This window comes from Mycteria americana, chromosome 7 (assembly GCF_035582795.1).
Source record: "Mycteria americana isolate JAX WOST 10 ecotype Jacksonville Zoo and Gardens chromosome 7, USCA_MyAme_1.0, whole genome shotgun sequence".
Lineage (NCBI taxonomy): Eukaryota > Metazoa > Chordata > Aves > Ciconiiformes > Ciconiidae > Mycteria > Mycteria americana.
In genome coordinates this window covers 41098066-41116902 of record NC_134371.1, presented here as the reverse complement: position 1 = coordinate 41116902, position 18837 = coordinate 41098066, and the positions used below count along the sequence as shown (strand labels likewise).

The 18837-nt window shown below is 51.7% G+C and overlaps 3 protein-coding genes across 18 annotated transcripts in view; all 3 read right to left on the bottom strand.

Moving 5' to 3' along the window:
• PRRC2C (proline rich coiled-coil 2C) overlaps nucleotides 1-5123 on the bottom strand; it is a 76406-nt gene extending 71283 nt beyond the window's left edge. For 15 of the 16 annotated variants that reach the window (XM_075508025.1, XM_075508032.1, XM_075508030.1 and 12 more), the window contains exon 1: nucleotides 4965-5123. The gene's annotated coding sequence lies outside the window, so the exon portion shown is untranslated. The remainder of the gene's footprint in view (nucleotides 1-4964) is intronic. The other variant, XM_075508027.1, reaches the window with a different exon arrangement.
• Nucleotides 5124-6175: 1052 nt separating this feature from the next.
• On the bottom strand, nucleotides 6176-11051 carry LOC142413170 (dimethylaniline monooxygenase [N-oxide-forming] 4-like). Its single transcript, XM_075509217.1, has 8 exons — nucleotides 10920-11051; nucleotides 10427-10615; nucleotides 9890-10052; nucleotides 9344-9489; nucleotides 8792-8991; nucleotides 8260-8612; nucleotides 7885-7954; nucleotides 6176-6563 (listed from the first exon to the last, which is right to left on the bottom strand). The coding sequence occupies exons 1-8, from the start codon at nucleotides 11049-11051 to the stop codon at nucleotides 6176-6178; spliced, it is 1641 nt and encodes a 546-aa protein (XP_075365332.1).
• A 2409-nt stretch (nucleotides 11052-13460) lies between these two features.
• LOC142413172 (flavin-containing monooxygenase 1-like) lies at nucleotides 13461-18837 on the bottom strand. Its single transcript, XM_075509218.1, has 7 exons — nucleotides 18697-18837; nucleotides 18450-18612; nucleotides 17582-17724; nucleotides 17042-17241; nucleotides 16147-16502; nucleotides 15041-15113; nucleotides 13461-13877 (listed from the first exon to the last, which is right to left on the bottom strand). The coding sequence occupies exons 1-7, from the start codon at nucleotides 18820-18822 to the stop codon at nucleotides 13535-13537; spliced, it is 1404 nt and encodes a 467-aa protein (XP_075365333.1). The 5' UTR covers nucleotides 18823-18837; the 3' UTR covers nucleotides 13461-13534.

The window sequence follows — 18837 nt, the reverse complement described above, 5'->3', positions numbered from 1 at the left end:
TCATAATTTCTCCTCTGTGTTAAGAGATGTTACAGCATATTTGCTTTTAAGGCTATCAAAGATACAACCACTGCGATAGCAAGAGCCAGGGTTGCCAAACGTGCCAGCTTATAATACACCATTGACAGCATCAATAAAAAAAACTTTACTCCTGCGCATACAAAGGTGGCAGAATTTGCTCTTTGATCTGGTCCGGCTTGGAGAGAGCTGATGGCTGCTCAGAGTCTCTTCTACCTGCTGCCTGTTATCCTCTGGATCTCTGTTTTTCCCTACGATTCGCTAGTTTCCCAGAGCAGAGACCATCTCCTCCTTCACTGAAAGAACGCTCAGCATGTAAGAGATGCAGCTGCAAAAACCACACAGACAACAGTTCTGGACAACACTGGTTAATTACAGTAAGGGTCAACTTCAGCTCTCTACTTTAGACTGGATTAATTCATGTTCTGTTAAAGAAAAAAAAAGATGAGAAGCTAAATTAAAAAAGCCTTATCAGCATACCCAGCTTTATGTATCTGCCTTTCAGCATTACAGAACCCATTTTCCATGGAAGTTAACTTGCATCTGCCAAATGGCTACAGATGAAGTTTAACATCTTCAGTTGCTCTTGGTTCTGTTTATTCTGCTTAGAAAAACAAAAATGCCATGTGTCCCTTGATACTCTGCTTTCAAGATACAGTAGGTAAATAATTAAGAAGACTCAATATATTATCAAAATACTTATCAAGAAACACTTCTTTATCCAAAGCTAAGTGCATACTACAAAGCTCTGTGCATGCTGATAGCTTGATCTGTGGCATGAAAAACATCTCCTAACCAATTGACTCCAGCAATTAACCAAGTAGCTATAACACAAGCCAAAGGCACGTTTTTCTTACTAGAATGCATCCTTTCCTACAGACTATTTATACACATTGGCAAGAGAAAATGTTATTGTTCCTCCTCACTAGAACACTTTTGTGCACCTAAGCACACTTGTACAGGAAGCACAGACTGTCCTAAACACTATTATAAAACAAACCCTATAAATACAATAATTTATTTTTTGCAAAATAAAAGCATCAATCCATTGATCTAAAAGACAGTGAGATCCTTCAGTGGAATACATGGTTACTTTGAAATAGAAGAAATATATTAAGTCCATATATTAAGTATACGAAGTCTTAAATTGGGAGAAAAGCATTGGCTTCTCAAACAAAATGAACATGTTCCTGCACTTCCACCTTAGTTGCAGATTCAAATCAGTTAAATAACGTTTCTTTTGCCAAGAATAACGTAAACTATTACTCCTACAAATACAATTTAAGTCTACAAGTCATAATTTTAAAGTCTAAGTTAAAATTCACAAACACTAAAATCTAGGAATATTAACATTACACATTTACAAAATATAAATTTTAAAACAAGCTGTAGCTGTTTACATGAAAAGGTTTGCTTTTCTAAGCAGAGAAAGTTTGATTTGCTAGCTTAAGCAAGCAGTGCAGCAAAAAATGGGCAACCTAGCCATTGCTGGTTTTACTATGTAAAACCATTTGGTACCTCCAAGCATGATAAGCTACATCTTATATCCCAACTAACTAAAAACTGAGTAAAGCTGCCATTTCACTTAGGAATCAGCTGTACATTGATTTAAAGAGATATTTAATAGACCCCTCTTCTCTCAGTCACCCAGCACCAGGTGATGCCACAATTCTTCAGGCACTACTTGTGCATTTGATGTACCTGAGTATAAAGTGCAGTAATTCCTGTCTCTGATGTTGTAAGCCCCTGAAAGTGTAGCCCACATTATTTTCAAATACATATCAGTTAAAATTTATCACCATCATACTTCGGATTGAAGATATATAATGTTGATTCTGCACTACAATTTTACCGTTAATCAAGACGGTGTCAGATATATAAAAACATGAACAATGTGAACGATACACAGCTTCTCCCTTTAATACGTGTTTGCAATCTGTAACAGACTAGTTCGTTAGCATTTAGTTAGAATGTTATGTAATGGCTGAGGTATTTGTAATAAAAACAGGCTATTTCTGTTAGCCTGTTCTTCACAGACATAAAAGCTGTCTTCATCTGATTTTTATTAGGACTTCATCTTCCTCTGCTCTTTATGCATTTTTTAAGATTTCTGTCCACTCCGTTTTCGTTTCATCAACACACACACAGTATTATTTCCTCCCACCTCCTCACACAAACCTCAGCTTTTATTTTTACACCTACTTTCACCTATGAGAAATTTCCAGGGGGGTTTGTGAAACCCAGACCCCGCAAAAAATGAGGGCATGAAGCTGAGCAAAGAAAAAATTTGCTACAGAAGATGAACAACTGGTTCTACCAGTAAAACACCACTGGCAGTCCCGTCATTACAAGCCCAACATCCATCCCCAACTAGTGGAAAGGTGGTGCATTTTCAGGGCGGAGGTTCCCCCCCCCCAAACCCTCCATTACTGTATACAGTCTCTGAAGATGTCCCACTCTTCCTTCAACAGAAGGATCAAAGAGGAATATTTTTTCTTCGCTCACATCTCCAATACACTATGCAAGGGTTTATTCCTCTGCAAGAGCACACTATGAAAGGGTTTAATCCTTCTGCAAGAGCTACCTTTTTCTTTCTGTCTCCACATCTAAGCCTCTTATCCACACCACCCTTACATGGTATTTAGACTACATTTTCCACCCTCTCTCCACTTTCATATCACTCCCATTTGTTAGCCTGGAAAATATTCTGGAATAAAGGGCTTGCACTTTCAGTAACCTAGGACACCTGGCTGAAGTCAACCCCATACAACATACCCACTGCTTTGACTTACATTCCTTCTCTTTATTGACATACAGCATTCATTCAGACAGGATAAAACCTAAATGAGAGCTCTCTTCTGAACTGTATCATCTTTTCCTTGCCCTTTGTGGCCCATTTAACTTTCCCTAGTAGAATTGAGGATGTGGGGAAACAGGACCTACAGAAGATGCATACCATAAATCCGTACCATTGAACAAGGACTCCAGCAACCAAGTTAAAGCTGTAAACTGATGTAACTACTTTTACAGGTTGCTCTACAAAAAGCTAGGGTTCCTGCTATAAAGTCTAAATGAGAGTAAAGAAATTATAAATTGCTACTAAAATGCAAAGAGACAGAATATTTCTATTAGCAAAATTCACAGAAAAGACTGTGTATTGATTTATACATATTTTACAAGCCATTATTTACCAAAGCAATACACTTTATGCAATAAACACATATACACTAAGGCAGAGTTCTAGGTGACAGACACACACACAGAGGCCATAATCCTAGTCTCCACACACAAGCATTGGCCTATACCAGTTCTCATTTTGGTTTAAACAGCCACCTCTTAAGCACACACCTCCACCACAGCGGTCATACTCCTCACTCATTGAGCACAATATTCTGAGGGGCAAACTGCCTTTTCATTGAACATTCACCAAATTCAAATAACTCCCAAAACTTTGAGATTCCTTAGTCCCAAGGAGACTGTAGCAGAGCTGCACTAAACCACCCCAAAATTAACTTTGAAGAAAAATTCTCTAGACTATGTAATTCAAAGAAAATTGACAGCCTTTCAGCTCCTGGCAGTCAGTATTAAACGGTAATCCTTTTGTTTCTCACTGATGGACAAATGAGATCATGTCCTGTTTCCTCCCCCCTTCAAAAGCAGTTTCTTGTCTGAGCAGAGCTCTTAAGACTAGACAACGGGTAGGCCTGATGCCTCAGTACAAAAAAAACAAAGCTATTAAAAATTAGACTCCTGTTCCTTAGAAATAATGCTCATTTCTACTAACATACCCATCTGACCCCAGTAATCAAAGAGAAGCAAGGAAAAATGGTCCTTCCTCAATGATACAGAGTTCAAGACCTTTCACAAAGGAACAAGCTTACAAAAGACATGTGTGAGACACAAAAAGGAAAGAAATAGAAAGATGTTCCATTCAATGCCCAGCATCATGCTCTCATACATGCTCCCCTTCCCCATAAAGAGGGCCTGAACTGGAAACTATCTGGACTATCTTTAGCCTCAAGATTTTTCAACTCCTGCATCCCTAGGTGATGGCTCCCATTATGCCCACTGCAGACTGGCTGCATGAATTTTAGCCGTGTCATCTAACCACACTCACACCGTCCTTTAAGCGCTATCAATTAGAACACCCCTGACTCTGCTCACCCCAGCCCTACAAATCTTGTCCCTAGGAACAGAAACAATACCCTTCTCAACGCTGCTTCACTCAGTCCTACATCAAATAACCCAGAAACAGCGTTTTACTGTACATCTCGAGAACTGTGGATGAGTATTTCAGAGTTAAAAAACCAAAGCGCCGTGCCCTGCATGTGCCTCCAGCATCCCGTAAGAAAAGGGTCCCCTCCCCCCGCGTTTCTAGAGGAAGAATCACAGCCACAAAGTGAGCGCAAACGCACGAAGGGGACGGCACGTTTCTCGAGTAATCTGCCTCGAGGCAGCGAAACGTGGAGCCGTTAAAAAAGAAGGGGGGGGGGGGGGAAGGAACGGGGAACAGGAGGGAGAGCGGGCGGGAGAAAAAAGCAGCACACCCGCAAAAGCAGCCCCCAACCGCCCCCACCACAGCAGCCCCCTTCCGCCGCCCCCGGACGAGGCCCGGCTCTGTACCCGGCACGGGGTGCGGCCGGCCCCAGGCGGCGATGCGGTGCGGCGCGGCCCAGCGGCGCGGGGCAGCCCGGCCTGCCCGCCCGCCCGCCCGACGCGGGCCCAGCGCCGCGCCGCCTCCCTACGCCCGGCCGCGGCGGGCAGCGGGGTGGCGGCCCCCGGGAGCACCCCCCTCCCCGCCGGCCACGGGCCCGCCGCCGCCAGGCCGGGCGGAAGCCGCCCCCGCCCGGGGCCATGCGGCGCAGGCCGCTCGCCCGCTCCTCCCGGCGCCGGTCCGCACCGCAGGCCCACGGGGCGCTGCGGAAGGCGGAGGCGCCGCCGCTTACCTGGCGCGCAGCGCGGCGGGCCGGCGCTCCGGCCTCCCCGGGGGCTCCCGGACTCGGCGAGGCCGCTGCCGCTCCCGGCGCCGCGACGCCGCGCCTCAGCCGCTTCCACACAGGGCCAAGATGGCGGGCGGCCAAGCCGGCGCCAACGACGTCTGACCTCACCGCGCCGCGCGCGCGCGCGCACCCGCTCGCCGGCTCCGCCCCCGCGACGCCGCTCACATGGCCACGCCGTGCCGCAGTCGGGCGGGCGCGCGGCGCCCGGCGCGCCCCCTGGCGGCGCGGGGTGGCGGGCGGGGCCGCCCGTCGTCCCCCTCCCCCCGCCCCCCCGGTCCCCCCCGTCCCCAGCCCCAGCCCCAGCCCCAGCCCCGTGGGAGGGGACCGGCAGCGCCCTGCGCCTGCTGCCGCCGAGCGGGAGCTCCGTCGCGGGGGGACGGCCGGGGGACACGCTCTCCCGGAGGGAAGTGGCTGCAGCCCGAGTGCAAGCGCGCAGCGCCCGTCCACGGGGTTTGCAGCAAAATCCCCAGATGAAGGCACCCGCGGGTGCGTGGGGAGGCTCTGCCTTCTCCCCGCGCGCTTCAGGGTTCCCTGCAAGCCTGAGGCTGCTCGGGCAATGGCGGGGACGCTCGCCCACCTGGATTTGTCACTGTATATAGTATTTCTTAGCACGGGGCTCTCCCCTCTGCCGCGACTTGGGGTACTGGGTCCACTTGACCCCTCCTCCTGATAATAAACGATTAATGAAACCATCAGAGAAGACCAAATCCATGAGGTTTATTTGTGGCTCCCTACTTCATGTCCCAAAAGTTACCAGACAAATAGAAAGATGTCTGCAGTTAGTGTTTCAGAAAACCACAAGACGTTGTGGGTCTTAGCTGAAAGTTTATGGAGGAAGCCCTGAGCGAGCAGGGGGGAGGAAGGCTGGCCCCATGCACACCAGCCCATCCCAAAATGGCTCTTCCCAAAAGGCCTCTGGAGATCCAGCCTGCTGCTGGTGCAACGCGGGCACGGATTGCGGCAGGTTTGGGGTAAACGCTCTGTACGGCCCTTGGTGGGTGTGAGACATGGGCAGGAGGAGGCCAGACACCAGACAGTGCTGAGGTCCAGGCTCCTGCCGGCCCTGGGCCAGCTCCAGCCCCGCTGACAGCACCCGGCAGTGGCACAGCTTCACACCGTCCCCAGCTCGCCCGGGACCAGGTCTCACCAGGTTTCTTCTACAGCTGGGGACCTGCCCAGGGGCTCCAGCCCAGCCGGGGGTATTTAGAAAGGAGGAAACCTGCTGTGAGAGCCACTGGCAGGGCCAGGAGGCACATCCAGCGCCAGCCGGAGGAGCTGTCGGAGGAGTCATCCACCACTCGAATTCTCAAGGGCTTCAGCGTCCGCTGCCACTGAGTCAGAATGGCGTCTCTGGCCCCGCTCCACTTCCCCCGTCCCACCAGTCGGTACTGATAGGGTGTGCAGGGGCCAAAGAAGACAGCCAGGGCCAGCCGGGGGTCCGTCAGGAGCAGCCTCAGCACGCTGGGCTTTACACCAGCGCACGAAGCAATTTCATCGGTGTAGCTGATAAAACTCATCTTCAAGTTCTCCCTCTCGGATGGATTCCTTCAATGGGACATTAAAAGAGACAAAATCAAATAGCATAATCGCATCTCGATTCCCAGCTCCATGGAAAGCAAAAGCTCTGGGCTGAGACATTGGCGGAGCCCCGGTCACGGGCTGAGCTCCCTCAGCCACAAATAAACCTAAAGGCACCGGAAAAGCCTCTGTGGGGTTGGTCCCCAGCAGTTACCTGGGGCAGGGAATAGGCAGAAGCTCGTTTTGTCTCTGCAACCTCGTTGTGGCCTGAAAAACGGTTCTAGCATGCTACTGCCATTGTTGTAATGCCACAAATACCCACACTACATCCTTCCCCGAGGTTCACAGGTGTGGATTCGGCTGATTTTTGAGAGCTAGAGGAGTAGACATTCACAGAGAAGACTGCCAAGGGGACTGGGAAAAACTGGGAGATGCAGAAAGCTTCCCATGCTGGGAGGGACCTCCAGGATTTTTCTGCTTGAGGCCTCATCTCCCACGCAAGAGGAAGGACATGCACTCAATCTGCTTCAGCAAATTTGGGTCAGCCTTGAGTTTAGCTCCATTTCACCTCAGACTCCCATATTTCTGTGTAACAGCATCGTGCCTGCAATCGCTGGGGCTCCTTGTGACAAACCCCGTGGCTCTGTTTTGTCCCAGATTTTCATCAGTGTCTATGAGCCAGCTCTGCCTCGCTGGCAGACCTAACCCAGCCTGCACCCTGCCTGGCCCAAGGTCCACTCCTTGCTCCCAAGAGCTGCTGCAAGGAAGCAAGTCTACCATCACCCATCCCACAGCCTTGAGGACACATCTCGACTGTAAAATCCCAGTGCCAACAAGGCAGGACGTTAGCTCCCACATACGCAACAGACGAGTTCCAGCCTTGTCTAATACTCATCTTGACCTGTCAAAAACTGCCACCAAACTGCCCCCCACCCACATCACTGGATGGGGCTTGGCCCTGACCCTAGTGCTCCGCACTGCCTGGATTTGGGAGGGAGAAGCCACGAGATGGCACCCTTAGCCTGGAGGAAACCAAACCTCCATCTTGACATGCTGGGAATGAGGGCATGGCTTGGAGGCCTGGTGGAGGGGACCTGCAGGTCCTGGATCTTGCTGTAAGCTGCTCTAGAGTACCCTGCCCTTGGTATCTTGGTCCATCATCCATGGAGGAGCCACAACAACATTTCCCTACCTCGCTATGGGTGGTGAGGGAATAAATGCATCCAAAAAGAGTTGGGTGTCCTGGGAGGATCCCTCACACGACTGCTGTAGGGGCCTCCTTTCCCTGAGGTTATCCTGGCCAGGCACATGGCACCCATTTCACCCCCAGTGTGGGAGTGTCACACACCTTTTGACTGGTGGCTTCTTCTTCAAAACATCAGCCATCATCCTGCTGGCAGGAGGGAGCTTGTTCCAGCCTGAGAAGAACAGAGAAACCAGACACCTCCAGCAGCACCTTAAGCTGAAAAGTTCACCCCCTTCCCATGCTCCCAGCCCCTTTACCGAGAGCATTCATGCTTGCTGGTTACGGCAGCGTGCATGGAGCGGCAGGGATATGGGAATACAGTTGGAGGGCAGAGGCTATGGTGCTACTAATGCCTGTGGCCACCACGGACACCGCGGCAGGAACCAAAATATGCCCTAGGCTCTGTGGACAGCAGGTCAGGCTGCCCCAAACGTCCCACCCCAGCAGATCCCCTCATCCCTGCACCCCATCTCCCACCTGCAAAGATCCCTGTCACCCAGCGAGCCTGCATTTCTGCTCCCACCATCACAGAGCCAGTCAGCTGGACTAAGCCGATGATGGCCAGCGTCGGCTTCTCCAGCTGGGGAGGAAAGATGCGTTTGTAGAGGGAACGGTTATCATCAAAGAGGCTGCGAACCGACTCTTCAAGGAAGGGAAACGAGAAGATGTAGCCCGTGGCAAAGAGCACCACGTCGATGTTTTCTTCAGTTGTTCCATCTTCAAAAACAGCAGAGCTTTCGGTGAACTCCTTCACGTTTGGCTTCAACACAACAGTCCCAGAGAGGAGGCAAAATGGCAGCTCTTCGTTGATAATTACCTTAAAGTTGGAGCTTGCAGGTGGAAAAGAAGACAGCAATGTTAGCATCTGGGAGGGACCCAAAACATCTTTTGTGGCCAGAGTTCCTCTCCAATGGTTTGCTATTCCACAAATATCCCCTGAAATTAAAAACTGAACATTTCACGCCATTAAAACCCCCTGACTAACCAACAAAGTAGTCAGAAAAAACACCTTTTGGTGGAAGCCAAGCCATAGTTTGTGTGGTTAAACCACGAATTGAACTTCCGAAACCTGATCCTCTTCGTGAGGGCTGATGGGAGAAGCCAGTCGAGAAAGTGGTTGAAGCGGGTGGTGTTGACCATGTCGAAGGGGAAGCCATGGTCCGAGACCCGGCTGAGCACCCACGTGCTGCCCCTGCTGCTGAGGAACACCTGTGGGAGAAGGCAGGTCTCAGCCTCCTGCCCAGACATCTTGTTGCCGGTTTTGCCCTGAATGGCAAATCCCATCTCCTGCACTTGGGAGCTGAGAGGATTATCCTGATGGAAGGAGACGGTGTCTGGATGAACTGAACAGCTCATGGTGGCTTCTACAAAGTTCCCACAGCTGTTGAATGGCCACTCTTCAGGTGGCCCAAAGTCTCCAGGAATTGCAGAGCTGCTTCAATTGCCCTCAATTTGAAGTGCTATTTATTGAGAAACCTGGTGGGCAAAGCTTCCTGTGCATACCCCGAGCCACTGGCTCTCGTGGTCCCTGGCCGGGCTTGGCACCACCACGGAGCTGTACCTTCGCAGCCACGCGGCTCAGCTCCACGGAGAGGTCGCCACCAGTATTGCCAATGCCGACCACGAGGACCCGCTTTCCCCGGAAAGCCTCCTCGTCTTTGTATTCCCGGCTGTGGAGGTACTGGCCTTTGAAGCGAGTGTCGATACCTAGGCAGAGAGCAGGGAGCATCTCCTACTGCCAGATACATTTGCTTGCCCCAGCCTCGTGCCTGGACCCTCTGCAGCCCCCAACCCTCCACCTCCCACCTCTGCTTGCAGCTGAGAAGCCTGTGGAGGTCTTGGCTCCCTGGGTGATGCCACCCTCCTGCACCTCCTCAGCTCGGTCCTGCTTTGCAAATTCTCATGCAAGAACCTGGCTGCATGTTTACAAGGTGTTTTTCCCATTCACGGGAACATCCCCCACCATTCCCATGGGGTGAGGGTCCTGCCTGCCCCAGCATGGGGGCTTCATGGAGCAGGCAGGCTCACAGAGAAAAATGCAGCCAAGGGACCCATGGGTGCTGGGTGAAACCCTGTGGGGGCACCCTGCTGCCGAGGCAGGGCTTACCTGGGAAAGAAGCCAATGGTAAGTAGGGCTCCTGGTAATGGCCAGTGCAAACCATGACGGCATCGAAGACGTGCGACTCCTGGACGCCATCGGTCTCGGTGACCACCTCCCACTGGCCCGAGGTGGCAAAATCTGGGCGCTTCCTGACACTGAGAGCTGTCGTCTTGCACCAAAGTCCAACAAAACAGCAGTCAGGGACTGCACTGTGTTTCGGAGAGGACCTGCCTGCAAAGTGCTGGGGCTGCCAGGGGCAGGCTGGGTCCCTGGGGAGCTGCATGTCACCGCTAAAGCTGTTAAATCCCACCCTGCACCTTTCCCCTGGTGATGGCATTGCCTCCCTCATGGGATGCACCAGGCAGCCCATGTGCGAGCAGTCTAATTTAAAATATGGATCCAAAAATGCTGCGTTCAGGATGCAAAAGGCGTGTGGTCCTTGTGGGATTGCACCCAGCATTGTGCCGTCCCACCTGGGCAATGCCCCGGTATCTGCAGCCCCTGATGGCTCTTCTCCCCATGGCATTTGTGTTCCCCGCTCACCTTGAACCGTATGTGCCGCAGGAGGTCGAAGTGCTGGGCGTACATCCGAAAGTACTCCAGGAGGCGGCTGTGGGGTAGGAAACAGGGAAAATCCTCCGGGCAGGGGAAGTCGCTGAAGCAGGACATCTCTTTGGAGGTGTTGGTGATGACCGAGCGGTACACACTGACCCTCCCACCATCCATGGAGTCCTGTGTGAAGCCAGCAGTGCTGTTTGCAGGTGTGCGGGGAAGGACTTTCTCCTACCAAAGTATTTGAGTATTTTTCCTCTTTATATTTGGGTACAAGGAATAAACCAGGACTAGCACCTGGTGACCATGGCTTCTGCTCCCTCCATCTCCTTCTCCACCTTGGAGTCAGGGGGAGTCCCGAGCTTGGGACAGGGACAGTCCCCAAGGGCATGGCCACCCTTTCCTCTTTGCTGCAGGCAAAGGGCATCCGAGGGAAGGGACAAACCCAGGGGCAATCCTCCCCACGCAGGCAGAGCCCACTGACCGTGTAGCGCCAGAGCCCCCCGATGTCCTCGCTCCTCTCGAAGCAGGTGGGCTCCAGCCCCTCATCCAGGCAGCACTTGACAGAGGCCAACCCGCCGACCCCGGCCCCAATAACGGCCACGCGCCGCACCATGCTGTCCTGCAGCAGGCAACGGGCCAACGTGCGAGCAACTGGAAATAAAATAGCCCGGGGATTAGCAGAAACAGCAGTCCCTTCTTCCCATCCCCAGAAAAACACCCCTAGTCTTCTCTGGCTGCAGATATCCGTGGAGGAAAACTGTCCTTGGAGAAAGCCGTCACCAGCTCCTGACTCGAGCATTACGGACGGACACTACTCATTACCCTTCCCGCTGTGCTAAGCCCACACTGAGGGCCCAGCAATTCCCCTCCTGCAGGCGGGAGGAAAGGAGGCACTTTTAAACCTCACTGCGTTGCTGCTTCTATTTATTCTCTTTCCTGGCCCAAACCAGGGCATACAAAGAAAGGGACGGGGTTTGCAGCTATCTGCTTCTGCTTGCACAAAGTGATCCTCCTGAAACCTCTTCAAGAAACAATGTCAGCTAAGCCGGCTTGTTTTCACGCTTTCCTTTTTAATTTCCCATTAAAGGGCATTTTCTTGGAAACACAAAGGTTGGTTTTGTTTTTTTTAAAAAGTGATGCCTGACTGAGCAGGAGCACAGCACAGTGATTCAGAAATTAGACAGCATCGTGAAAGTGCAGCTGGGATTACAGAATATACAAAAGGTGAGAAACCCAGGAAACGCAGGGTATAAATGGGAGGAACTCAAAGCTTGGGGTGTGTAAACTGAGCTGCACCAAGCTTGACTGGAAAGCAAAGAAACTAGGAAAAAAACGAACCCACATGAACTTTGATTAGATAACAAACACTCCTACTGCAGAGTCTGAAGAAAGAATCATTTATAACTTTTTTCCTACCCATTTTGTGTCAAAAATTAAATTAACATAAACAGGAACTGGAGGAAACTGCAGAAAGCCAGGGAAAAATGAGGGAGGCGCAAAAAACCCCCTCTGCATCCAAAAGCCCAGCCCAAGCCGCTCCTTGATCTGCAAGAACAGGGCAGGACATACCAAAACTTGCCCGTCCCTGTTCCCAGAGCCTTCCTTGGCTTTGGGAAAGGGTAGCGACATGCCTGGGGTGCTAGTCACCCATCTTTTCTAGTGCTACCTGCAGACAGCTTTGCTCCAGAGGGTCCCTGCAACACCCCCTCTCCCCCCGCCAGCAGCGAGGTGAAGCCAGCGGCGAACGCCAAAACCCCGCAGAGCTAGCTGCCCACTTTTAAAGCCTGCAAGAGAGAAGCGAGGAGCAAACCTTGTGGGGCAGCGCTGTGCCTTCGCTGCTCAGGCTTCGGCTGAACTTTGCTTCAAGTTTCTCTAGCCACAGATTTAAAGGAAAGGCTGAAGTCCGGGCAGCTCGCCACAGCTCTCGCACCACTGACCTTTACACCGGTGTTCCCCCGCCTCTGCTGTGCTTAAATGCACTGGTAGAAAGTTCTCAACCTCCCCGCGGCGGTGCCAGGTGGAAATCTGGACTGTCATCCGAAGGGCTGTGCTTGCAAGGACTCCCACGCTGCAGCTTGCTGCTGCTCCAGCCCTGGCAGCAGCTTGGGGTTGTCCTGATCCATCCCTCCTTGTGCTGCCTGCACTGGGCAGGCGCTCACTTGGCATCCCCAGGAAATCAGCAAAACATGCTCCCTTTGCCTGCATGCCAGCAGATAGCATGGATCTGGGACATGGGGCACAGTGCAGCCTAATTTTTGGTGGTCAATGAAAGCCCTTGCAGCCCCAGGCTTGTGGGTTGCCCGCGGCACCTGCTGGCACAGCCCCAGCCCAGGCACAGGACCCCCCCAGCTCTTCCCGTGCACACAGGGAGATGGCAAGGTGGCAGCCTGCAGCACGCTCCTGGCACAGCCGATGAAATTTTATTGACTGAAAGTCTCTCCGCACACAAAATGAAGCCCCAGGATTGTCCGGTGGTGGGGAGCGCAGGCAAGTGGAGCCGGGAGTGCTCAGCCCCGCAGGGTACCAGCCCCAGTCTCAGGGTTGACAAACCACCACAGCCAGGGCCCTTTCGCTGGAAAGATGCACCGATTCAACCCAAACTGGGAGTTTTGGGTCATAGGGTTTAAGGTTGGAAGAAGGGACATACCTATGACCTGCATACCCAGCCCAGATAACCCCTTGCTGGACTAAAGACCCCAGTTCTCAGGTTCCCAGGGGCAGGGCTGGGCACCTGTGGTCCTTTCCATCTGTGACACCCAAAGCCATTTTTGCTAGTCTTGTCCTCGCTGCATCCTGGCCAGCGTGGCCCAGGCACGGCCATGACACACAGCTGTGCTCTGCTCATGGCCGCAGGCAGGAGAGCAGCAGAGGGGAGATAAATGCTGGGGGGAGGCTGCCATCCCCAGCTAATCAGGTCTGCAAAGCTGTGCTTAGGGGTGAGCTGGAATAGAGAGAGGTTTGTGCTGCTGGTTAAAGTTTTAAATTTGTTACGATCTGCTGAAATCCCTTTCCCCCTGTCCCGTGGCACTCTGTGGAACTATATGACATGAGATAACCTTCCCAAGGACAAGAAAAAACCTAAACAAGCTCTAAAATCTACTGAAAACCAAAAACCAGGGCAGCCAGCAGCAGGAGAAACCCCACCACAGTCAGGAGAGAAGGGAAGGGGCTGGAGGAGCTGGCGGGGACTCGTGTTCTTGTGGGCTTCAGGGTCCGGTCCCACTGGGTGAGGATGGCCTGGCGTGCCCCCTCCCAGTGCCCAGGGCCGCCCAGACGGTACTGGTAGGGGGTGCAGGGGCCAAAGAAAACAGTGAGGGCCAGCCGGGGGTCTCTGCAGAGCAGCCCCAGCACGCTGGGCTTGGCGCCAATGAAGGAGGCGAGCTTGTCCATGTAGACCAGGCAATCGGTTTTGAGGACTTCGTCAAAGGACAGACCGAACCTTAATGAATTGGAGAAGAAAAAGAGGTGGGAGAAGGATTGGTGTCAATGGGGCTGAAAGGAACTGGAGGTCAGAAGCTCTGCATCCGTGCTGTTATTACATCTGAACGCAACTGGGTTCCTCTTAGGGACAGACTGGGTGTACGTGCAGTGGGAACCAGGGTCTGTCTGGGCCCGAATCCTGCCCATGACACAGTACGCATAAAGTGATGCTGGGTCTGGCACACACCTTTCTCACGTGCATCAGTTGGTCCTTTACTTCATCACCCACAAGTTGGATCTGGACCCCTTCTCTTCACTTTTGTGGATCTTTTCTAAAAGACTTTGTCAAACCAGTTTTGCGTGGTTTGTTTTGGTTTTTTTTTTACTAGTTTCCTTTTGCGCTGTGCAGAGGAGTCATGTGCAGCATGAGAAAGGTGGCACCCTTTAGTTTCCCTCACATTCATTCCCACTGAGTATTGCAAAAACGTGTGGTGAATTGAATAATTGCTTTCAGTTCACCTTCCCTGCAGAATTCACTACTTCATGTCCCAACTTCAGCTGTTTAACCTTGTATTATACATCAATTGTTCTGTGCAATTCTGTATTTCATCCCTCTATACCTTTTCTACTACAGCCATCTAGAGGAACCATGGATTAATGTATCGCCTAGTTTCCCGGTTTTATCTCATTAATTTCCTAATAATTCTTAGCCTCTGATTTGACCTTTTGCCTGCCTGTGAACTATGTGCTGAGACACCTATTCACAGTGATTCAGATCCCCGTGCTGAGAGGTGAGACAATTTGTACGTACACCTTGGGCTGGCTTTTTTTTTCCCCCTGCTGAATTACTTTGCATTTATTACCATTAATTTCTCTGCTATTTTACATCTCTCTGTCTCTGGGGACCCCAGCACACTTCCCCAACTCCCAAGAAAGCTTTAGTCTTGACTACCCTGAATTAATTTCTTCCCGTCATCAACAGGCAAAATATCAGCGTCAAATCAAAGGTTATGTTGGCTCAGTGCAAGCGAATGAGGCAGTGGCTGAATCCGGGCATCCCCCCGCCGCCTCCGCTACACGTGCAGGGAGCAGCCACAGACTGTGAGCTGTGTTGCTGCTCCCCAAAATCCCGGGGCTTTTCAATCCACTGAAAAAACTTCAGGGCTCCAGGGACTGGCTTACCTTTGCACTTGGTTTTTCTTCTTCTCGTTTACTTCGTTCTCCATGACAGACTGAGGAGGCAACTGACACAAGCCTAGAAAAGAGGAGAGCATCCTGCAGAGTTTAACTCCCGGGGGGATTTTGGGAACTCATTCAGCAATGCAAAGCATAGGAAACCCTTGCCCAGGAGGGCAGGGAAACCTCATCACTGGATTTAGCTCGGCAGTGGCAATTTGCCAGAGACCAGCCCTCCACGGTGGTATGAATTCACCTACACTTTTTCCTGCTCTTACAGATTTGTGCTGTCAGGGCACAGGCAATGTTGTGGGGTGAGATGGGCCATGCAAGCCCCAGGGAGCACTATCCCAAAGAGAAACCCCAGAGTTCCCCTGGCTTTGTGGAGGAGCCTTGATACAGCCCTCCACACCAACCCAGTGGGAGGCTATTATTATTATTTTTATTAAAAAAACCCCAAAAACCCAAACAAAAAATACCAGTAGGTTTCTTTCCTCACCCCAATAATGCAAATAATTCATCTTGTGGGGTAATGGGACTCTTCTCCTCTGGTAGTCATCGTGGACAAAGCACTCTGTCCCTTAAAGAGGAGTGAATTCTGCCAGGATGGATCCACCACAGTATCTTAAAGACAACTTTTATCTGTGCGTCTAAGTTTACATAATCCATCTCTATGCTCTGACTTCTAAAATATTTTAGAGAGAAAATACTGTCTTGAACAACCTAGTTTAGACCGTGGTTTGCAGGCTCAGGTGCAGGACTGCACATCAGCTGAGTCACAGCAAGGAACAGAGTGCATGCTCTCAGCTTGCAGCAGGTGGGGTACAAAGCATTAGCTTAAAAGCATCAGCTTAACGGGCAAAAAAAAGTGATTTAACATAGATGTCATGAACTTGCATGTAGCTTGGACCAATCATGCACTCATGTTGTTGTAGTTCAGCTGAAGTGAAATAACTTGGGAAGTCTGAGCCCTAGAAATGGTCCCTTGTCCACTTTGAAGTGAGCTTCAGGGTCCCCAAGGACTGAAATCCCTCTTGGTGCATGGAGGGGCAAGACGTGTCCAGTCTGAACTGCATTTTGGTACAGGGGAGGGCTCACATTAGCTATCCTACCTTTGAAGACACGGGTCACCCAGCGTGCTTGCATCTCTGTCACGGGCATGATGGCTCCTAATGGCTTGATCAGCCCAAGGACGGCCAGGGTGGGCCTCTGCAGGTGGGTCGGGAACACGTATTTGTAGAGGGACGCATGCTTGTTTTCCACCTTGACGACTGCTTCTTCTAGGAACGGGAAGGAGACGTTGTAGCCCGTGCAGAAGATGACGATATCAATGGGCTCCTCCTCAGGGCAATCGTGGAAGACAACTGAGTTGTCCTTGAACTCCTTCACGCCTGGCTTTATGGTGATCCTCCCCGTCAGGATGTAGCTTGGAAGGTCGTCGTTCAGCACGGGCTCACGGACCAGGCAGCTGTGGAGAGCCAAGGGGCTCTGGGCATTGGAGACCACAAACAAGCCCTGCTGGTGCCCCTGCTCCTCCTTCCCCTGGGCCCTCCAGCCCCACCACCTCCTGGTGTTATTTTCTCTGAGCAAACAGCCCTACCTCCCCCTCTCCAAACACTGACATGTTTCACCCTTGCAGCAATGTCACCCTGTCCCACAGCCTGACTGACTCGTGGACATCTGCCTTCTTCCTCCATTCACTCAATTGCTCTTCAAACCATCTCTTTTCAGAGCTGATCCATGCTTTAAGCCTCCACCCTCCTTTTTTCCCAGGGATCCTCATGAGGAAAACTTCTGTGGTCCTCCCTGGGCTTTTCCAGCATGCTCTACCTCGCACCACTTAAGGGGGCTACAGCTTGTCTTCTCCTGCTAGGCTACAAGCTCCCTGCTGGAGATCAGTCTGGGTGCTGTTTGCTGCATTGGTTGATGTTGGTTGCTGGAGATGTCCCCCCTGCCCACAGCACAAGCCCTGTGATACTGCATGGGATGGGAGCCACCAAGAAGTACCTCTTCTCTGGTTGAAGGCCATAGTTTTCATGCTTGAACCACTGGTTCACCCTGTAGTTAATCAACCCCCGTGCAAGGGGTCCGGGGAGGTTGTTTCTGATCAAGCTCATAAGGCGGGTGTTGAAAACCATGTCCCATGGGTAGCCATAGTCAAACACGCGGCTAAGCACCCAGGCGCCTCGGCTGGTGCAAACAGTCACCTGGGAGAGAGCGGAGAATCAATGATTGGGGTGATGAATTTGCTCCTTTGCCTTTATAAAGTAACCCCAGAGGGGCATGGTGCAGACAGCTATGCAATGAAAAAGCAGCAACAACATCTTTAAGACCTCCTGGCAGCTGGCAATGGAAGTGAAACAGGAGAGAAGAGAACAACCAGCTTGCTTTCAGGGTAGATTTTTGACCAAGAAATACAGGTTCAGAAATACTATTTGGACACCATGCAGGGTAAACCCAGGTTACTCTGCCTGCAGTGATGGCAAATGGAGCTATTGCCCCCAGCATCACCCTCCCGGCACCTCTGGGGTGGCTGGTTGGTGGTACCTTTGCAGCTACACGGCTGGCCTCCACCGCGATGTCCACTCCTGAATTGCCCATGCCGACCACGAGGACGCGCTTCCCCTGAAACACGTCAGGATGCTTGTACTGCCGGCTGTGAAAGTACTGGCCTTGAAACCTCTTGATGCCTTGGGGTAAAAGAAACAAAGCTTTTAATTGCTTGAACATTTGTGGTTTCTGTTGGGAGAACTGGCATAGAAACAATCCAGATGGCAAGAGCAAGGAAGTGCAATCGGTGGCCACTGGGGACTTGGGGAGGTCCAGCCCTCCATCCCACGCACACGGACTTGGTGCTTCCTCTCCAAAATGGGGTCTCACACATGCCTGCACAGCAGTGAGCGGGGACACATGTGCTGGGTGGGACTTGGAAGACAGTTATGCGCAAGAGCTGTGCTGGTGCAGTCTCGGGATTCAGCGTCTACAAGATGGGGATGCAGAGGTTCAGAAAAGCCTGCAGACCACCTGTCCTACAAACGGCTTCCGAAGCACTTGATAATGCTGATGACAAGGCAACCCTCTCTATGCTGACAACTGGGGAGATTCATCATGGCAGTGATGAATACGGCCATGTCAAAGATGATGGAGCTTCACTGAGAGGACCTTGTCCCATCTCACATACCGTGCAGATAGCTTCTCTAAGGCTAAACCATCCTACCTTGGAAGTTTGCTCTGAAGTGACCAGCGCCTGCAAAAACAAGGCTGCTGAAGCACAAGGATGTATCGCTGTTCATGCCAGGAGGTTTGAAAAGCAGAAGCAAGAAAAGGAAGGAAGCATTTTCCTCGAGGAACCACTAATCCTTCTTCTCCCCCCAGCCCCTGGAAGCAGGTAACCGCAGGCAGCCGTGTACCATACCAGGAAAACAGTGCAGGGGAAGGGACGGCTCAGAGAAATTGCCGCTGCAAACCATAACAGCATCGAAGACGTGCGATGTCTGCTTCCCATCTGCCTCCGTAACCACATTCCACTGGCCCGTAGTGGCAAAGTCAGGGTGTTTCCGGATGCTGACAACAGTGGTCTGAAATGTGGAAGCCAAGCAGAGTCACTACCAGCACCTGGCGTGCATGGGGAGTGGGGCAGTGCTGGGGCACCCATCACTCACCCCAAACTTGATGTACTCCCGGAGGCCAAAGCGCTCAGCGTAGCGCCGGAGGTAGTCCAGGAGCCGGGCGTTGGGCAGGAACACTGGGAAGTCCTCAGGGTAGGGAAAGTCGGAGAATGCTGACATCTCCTTCGAGGTGTT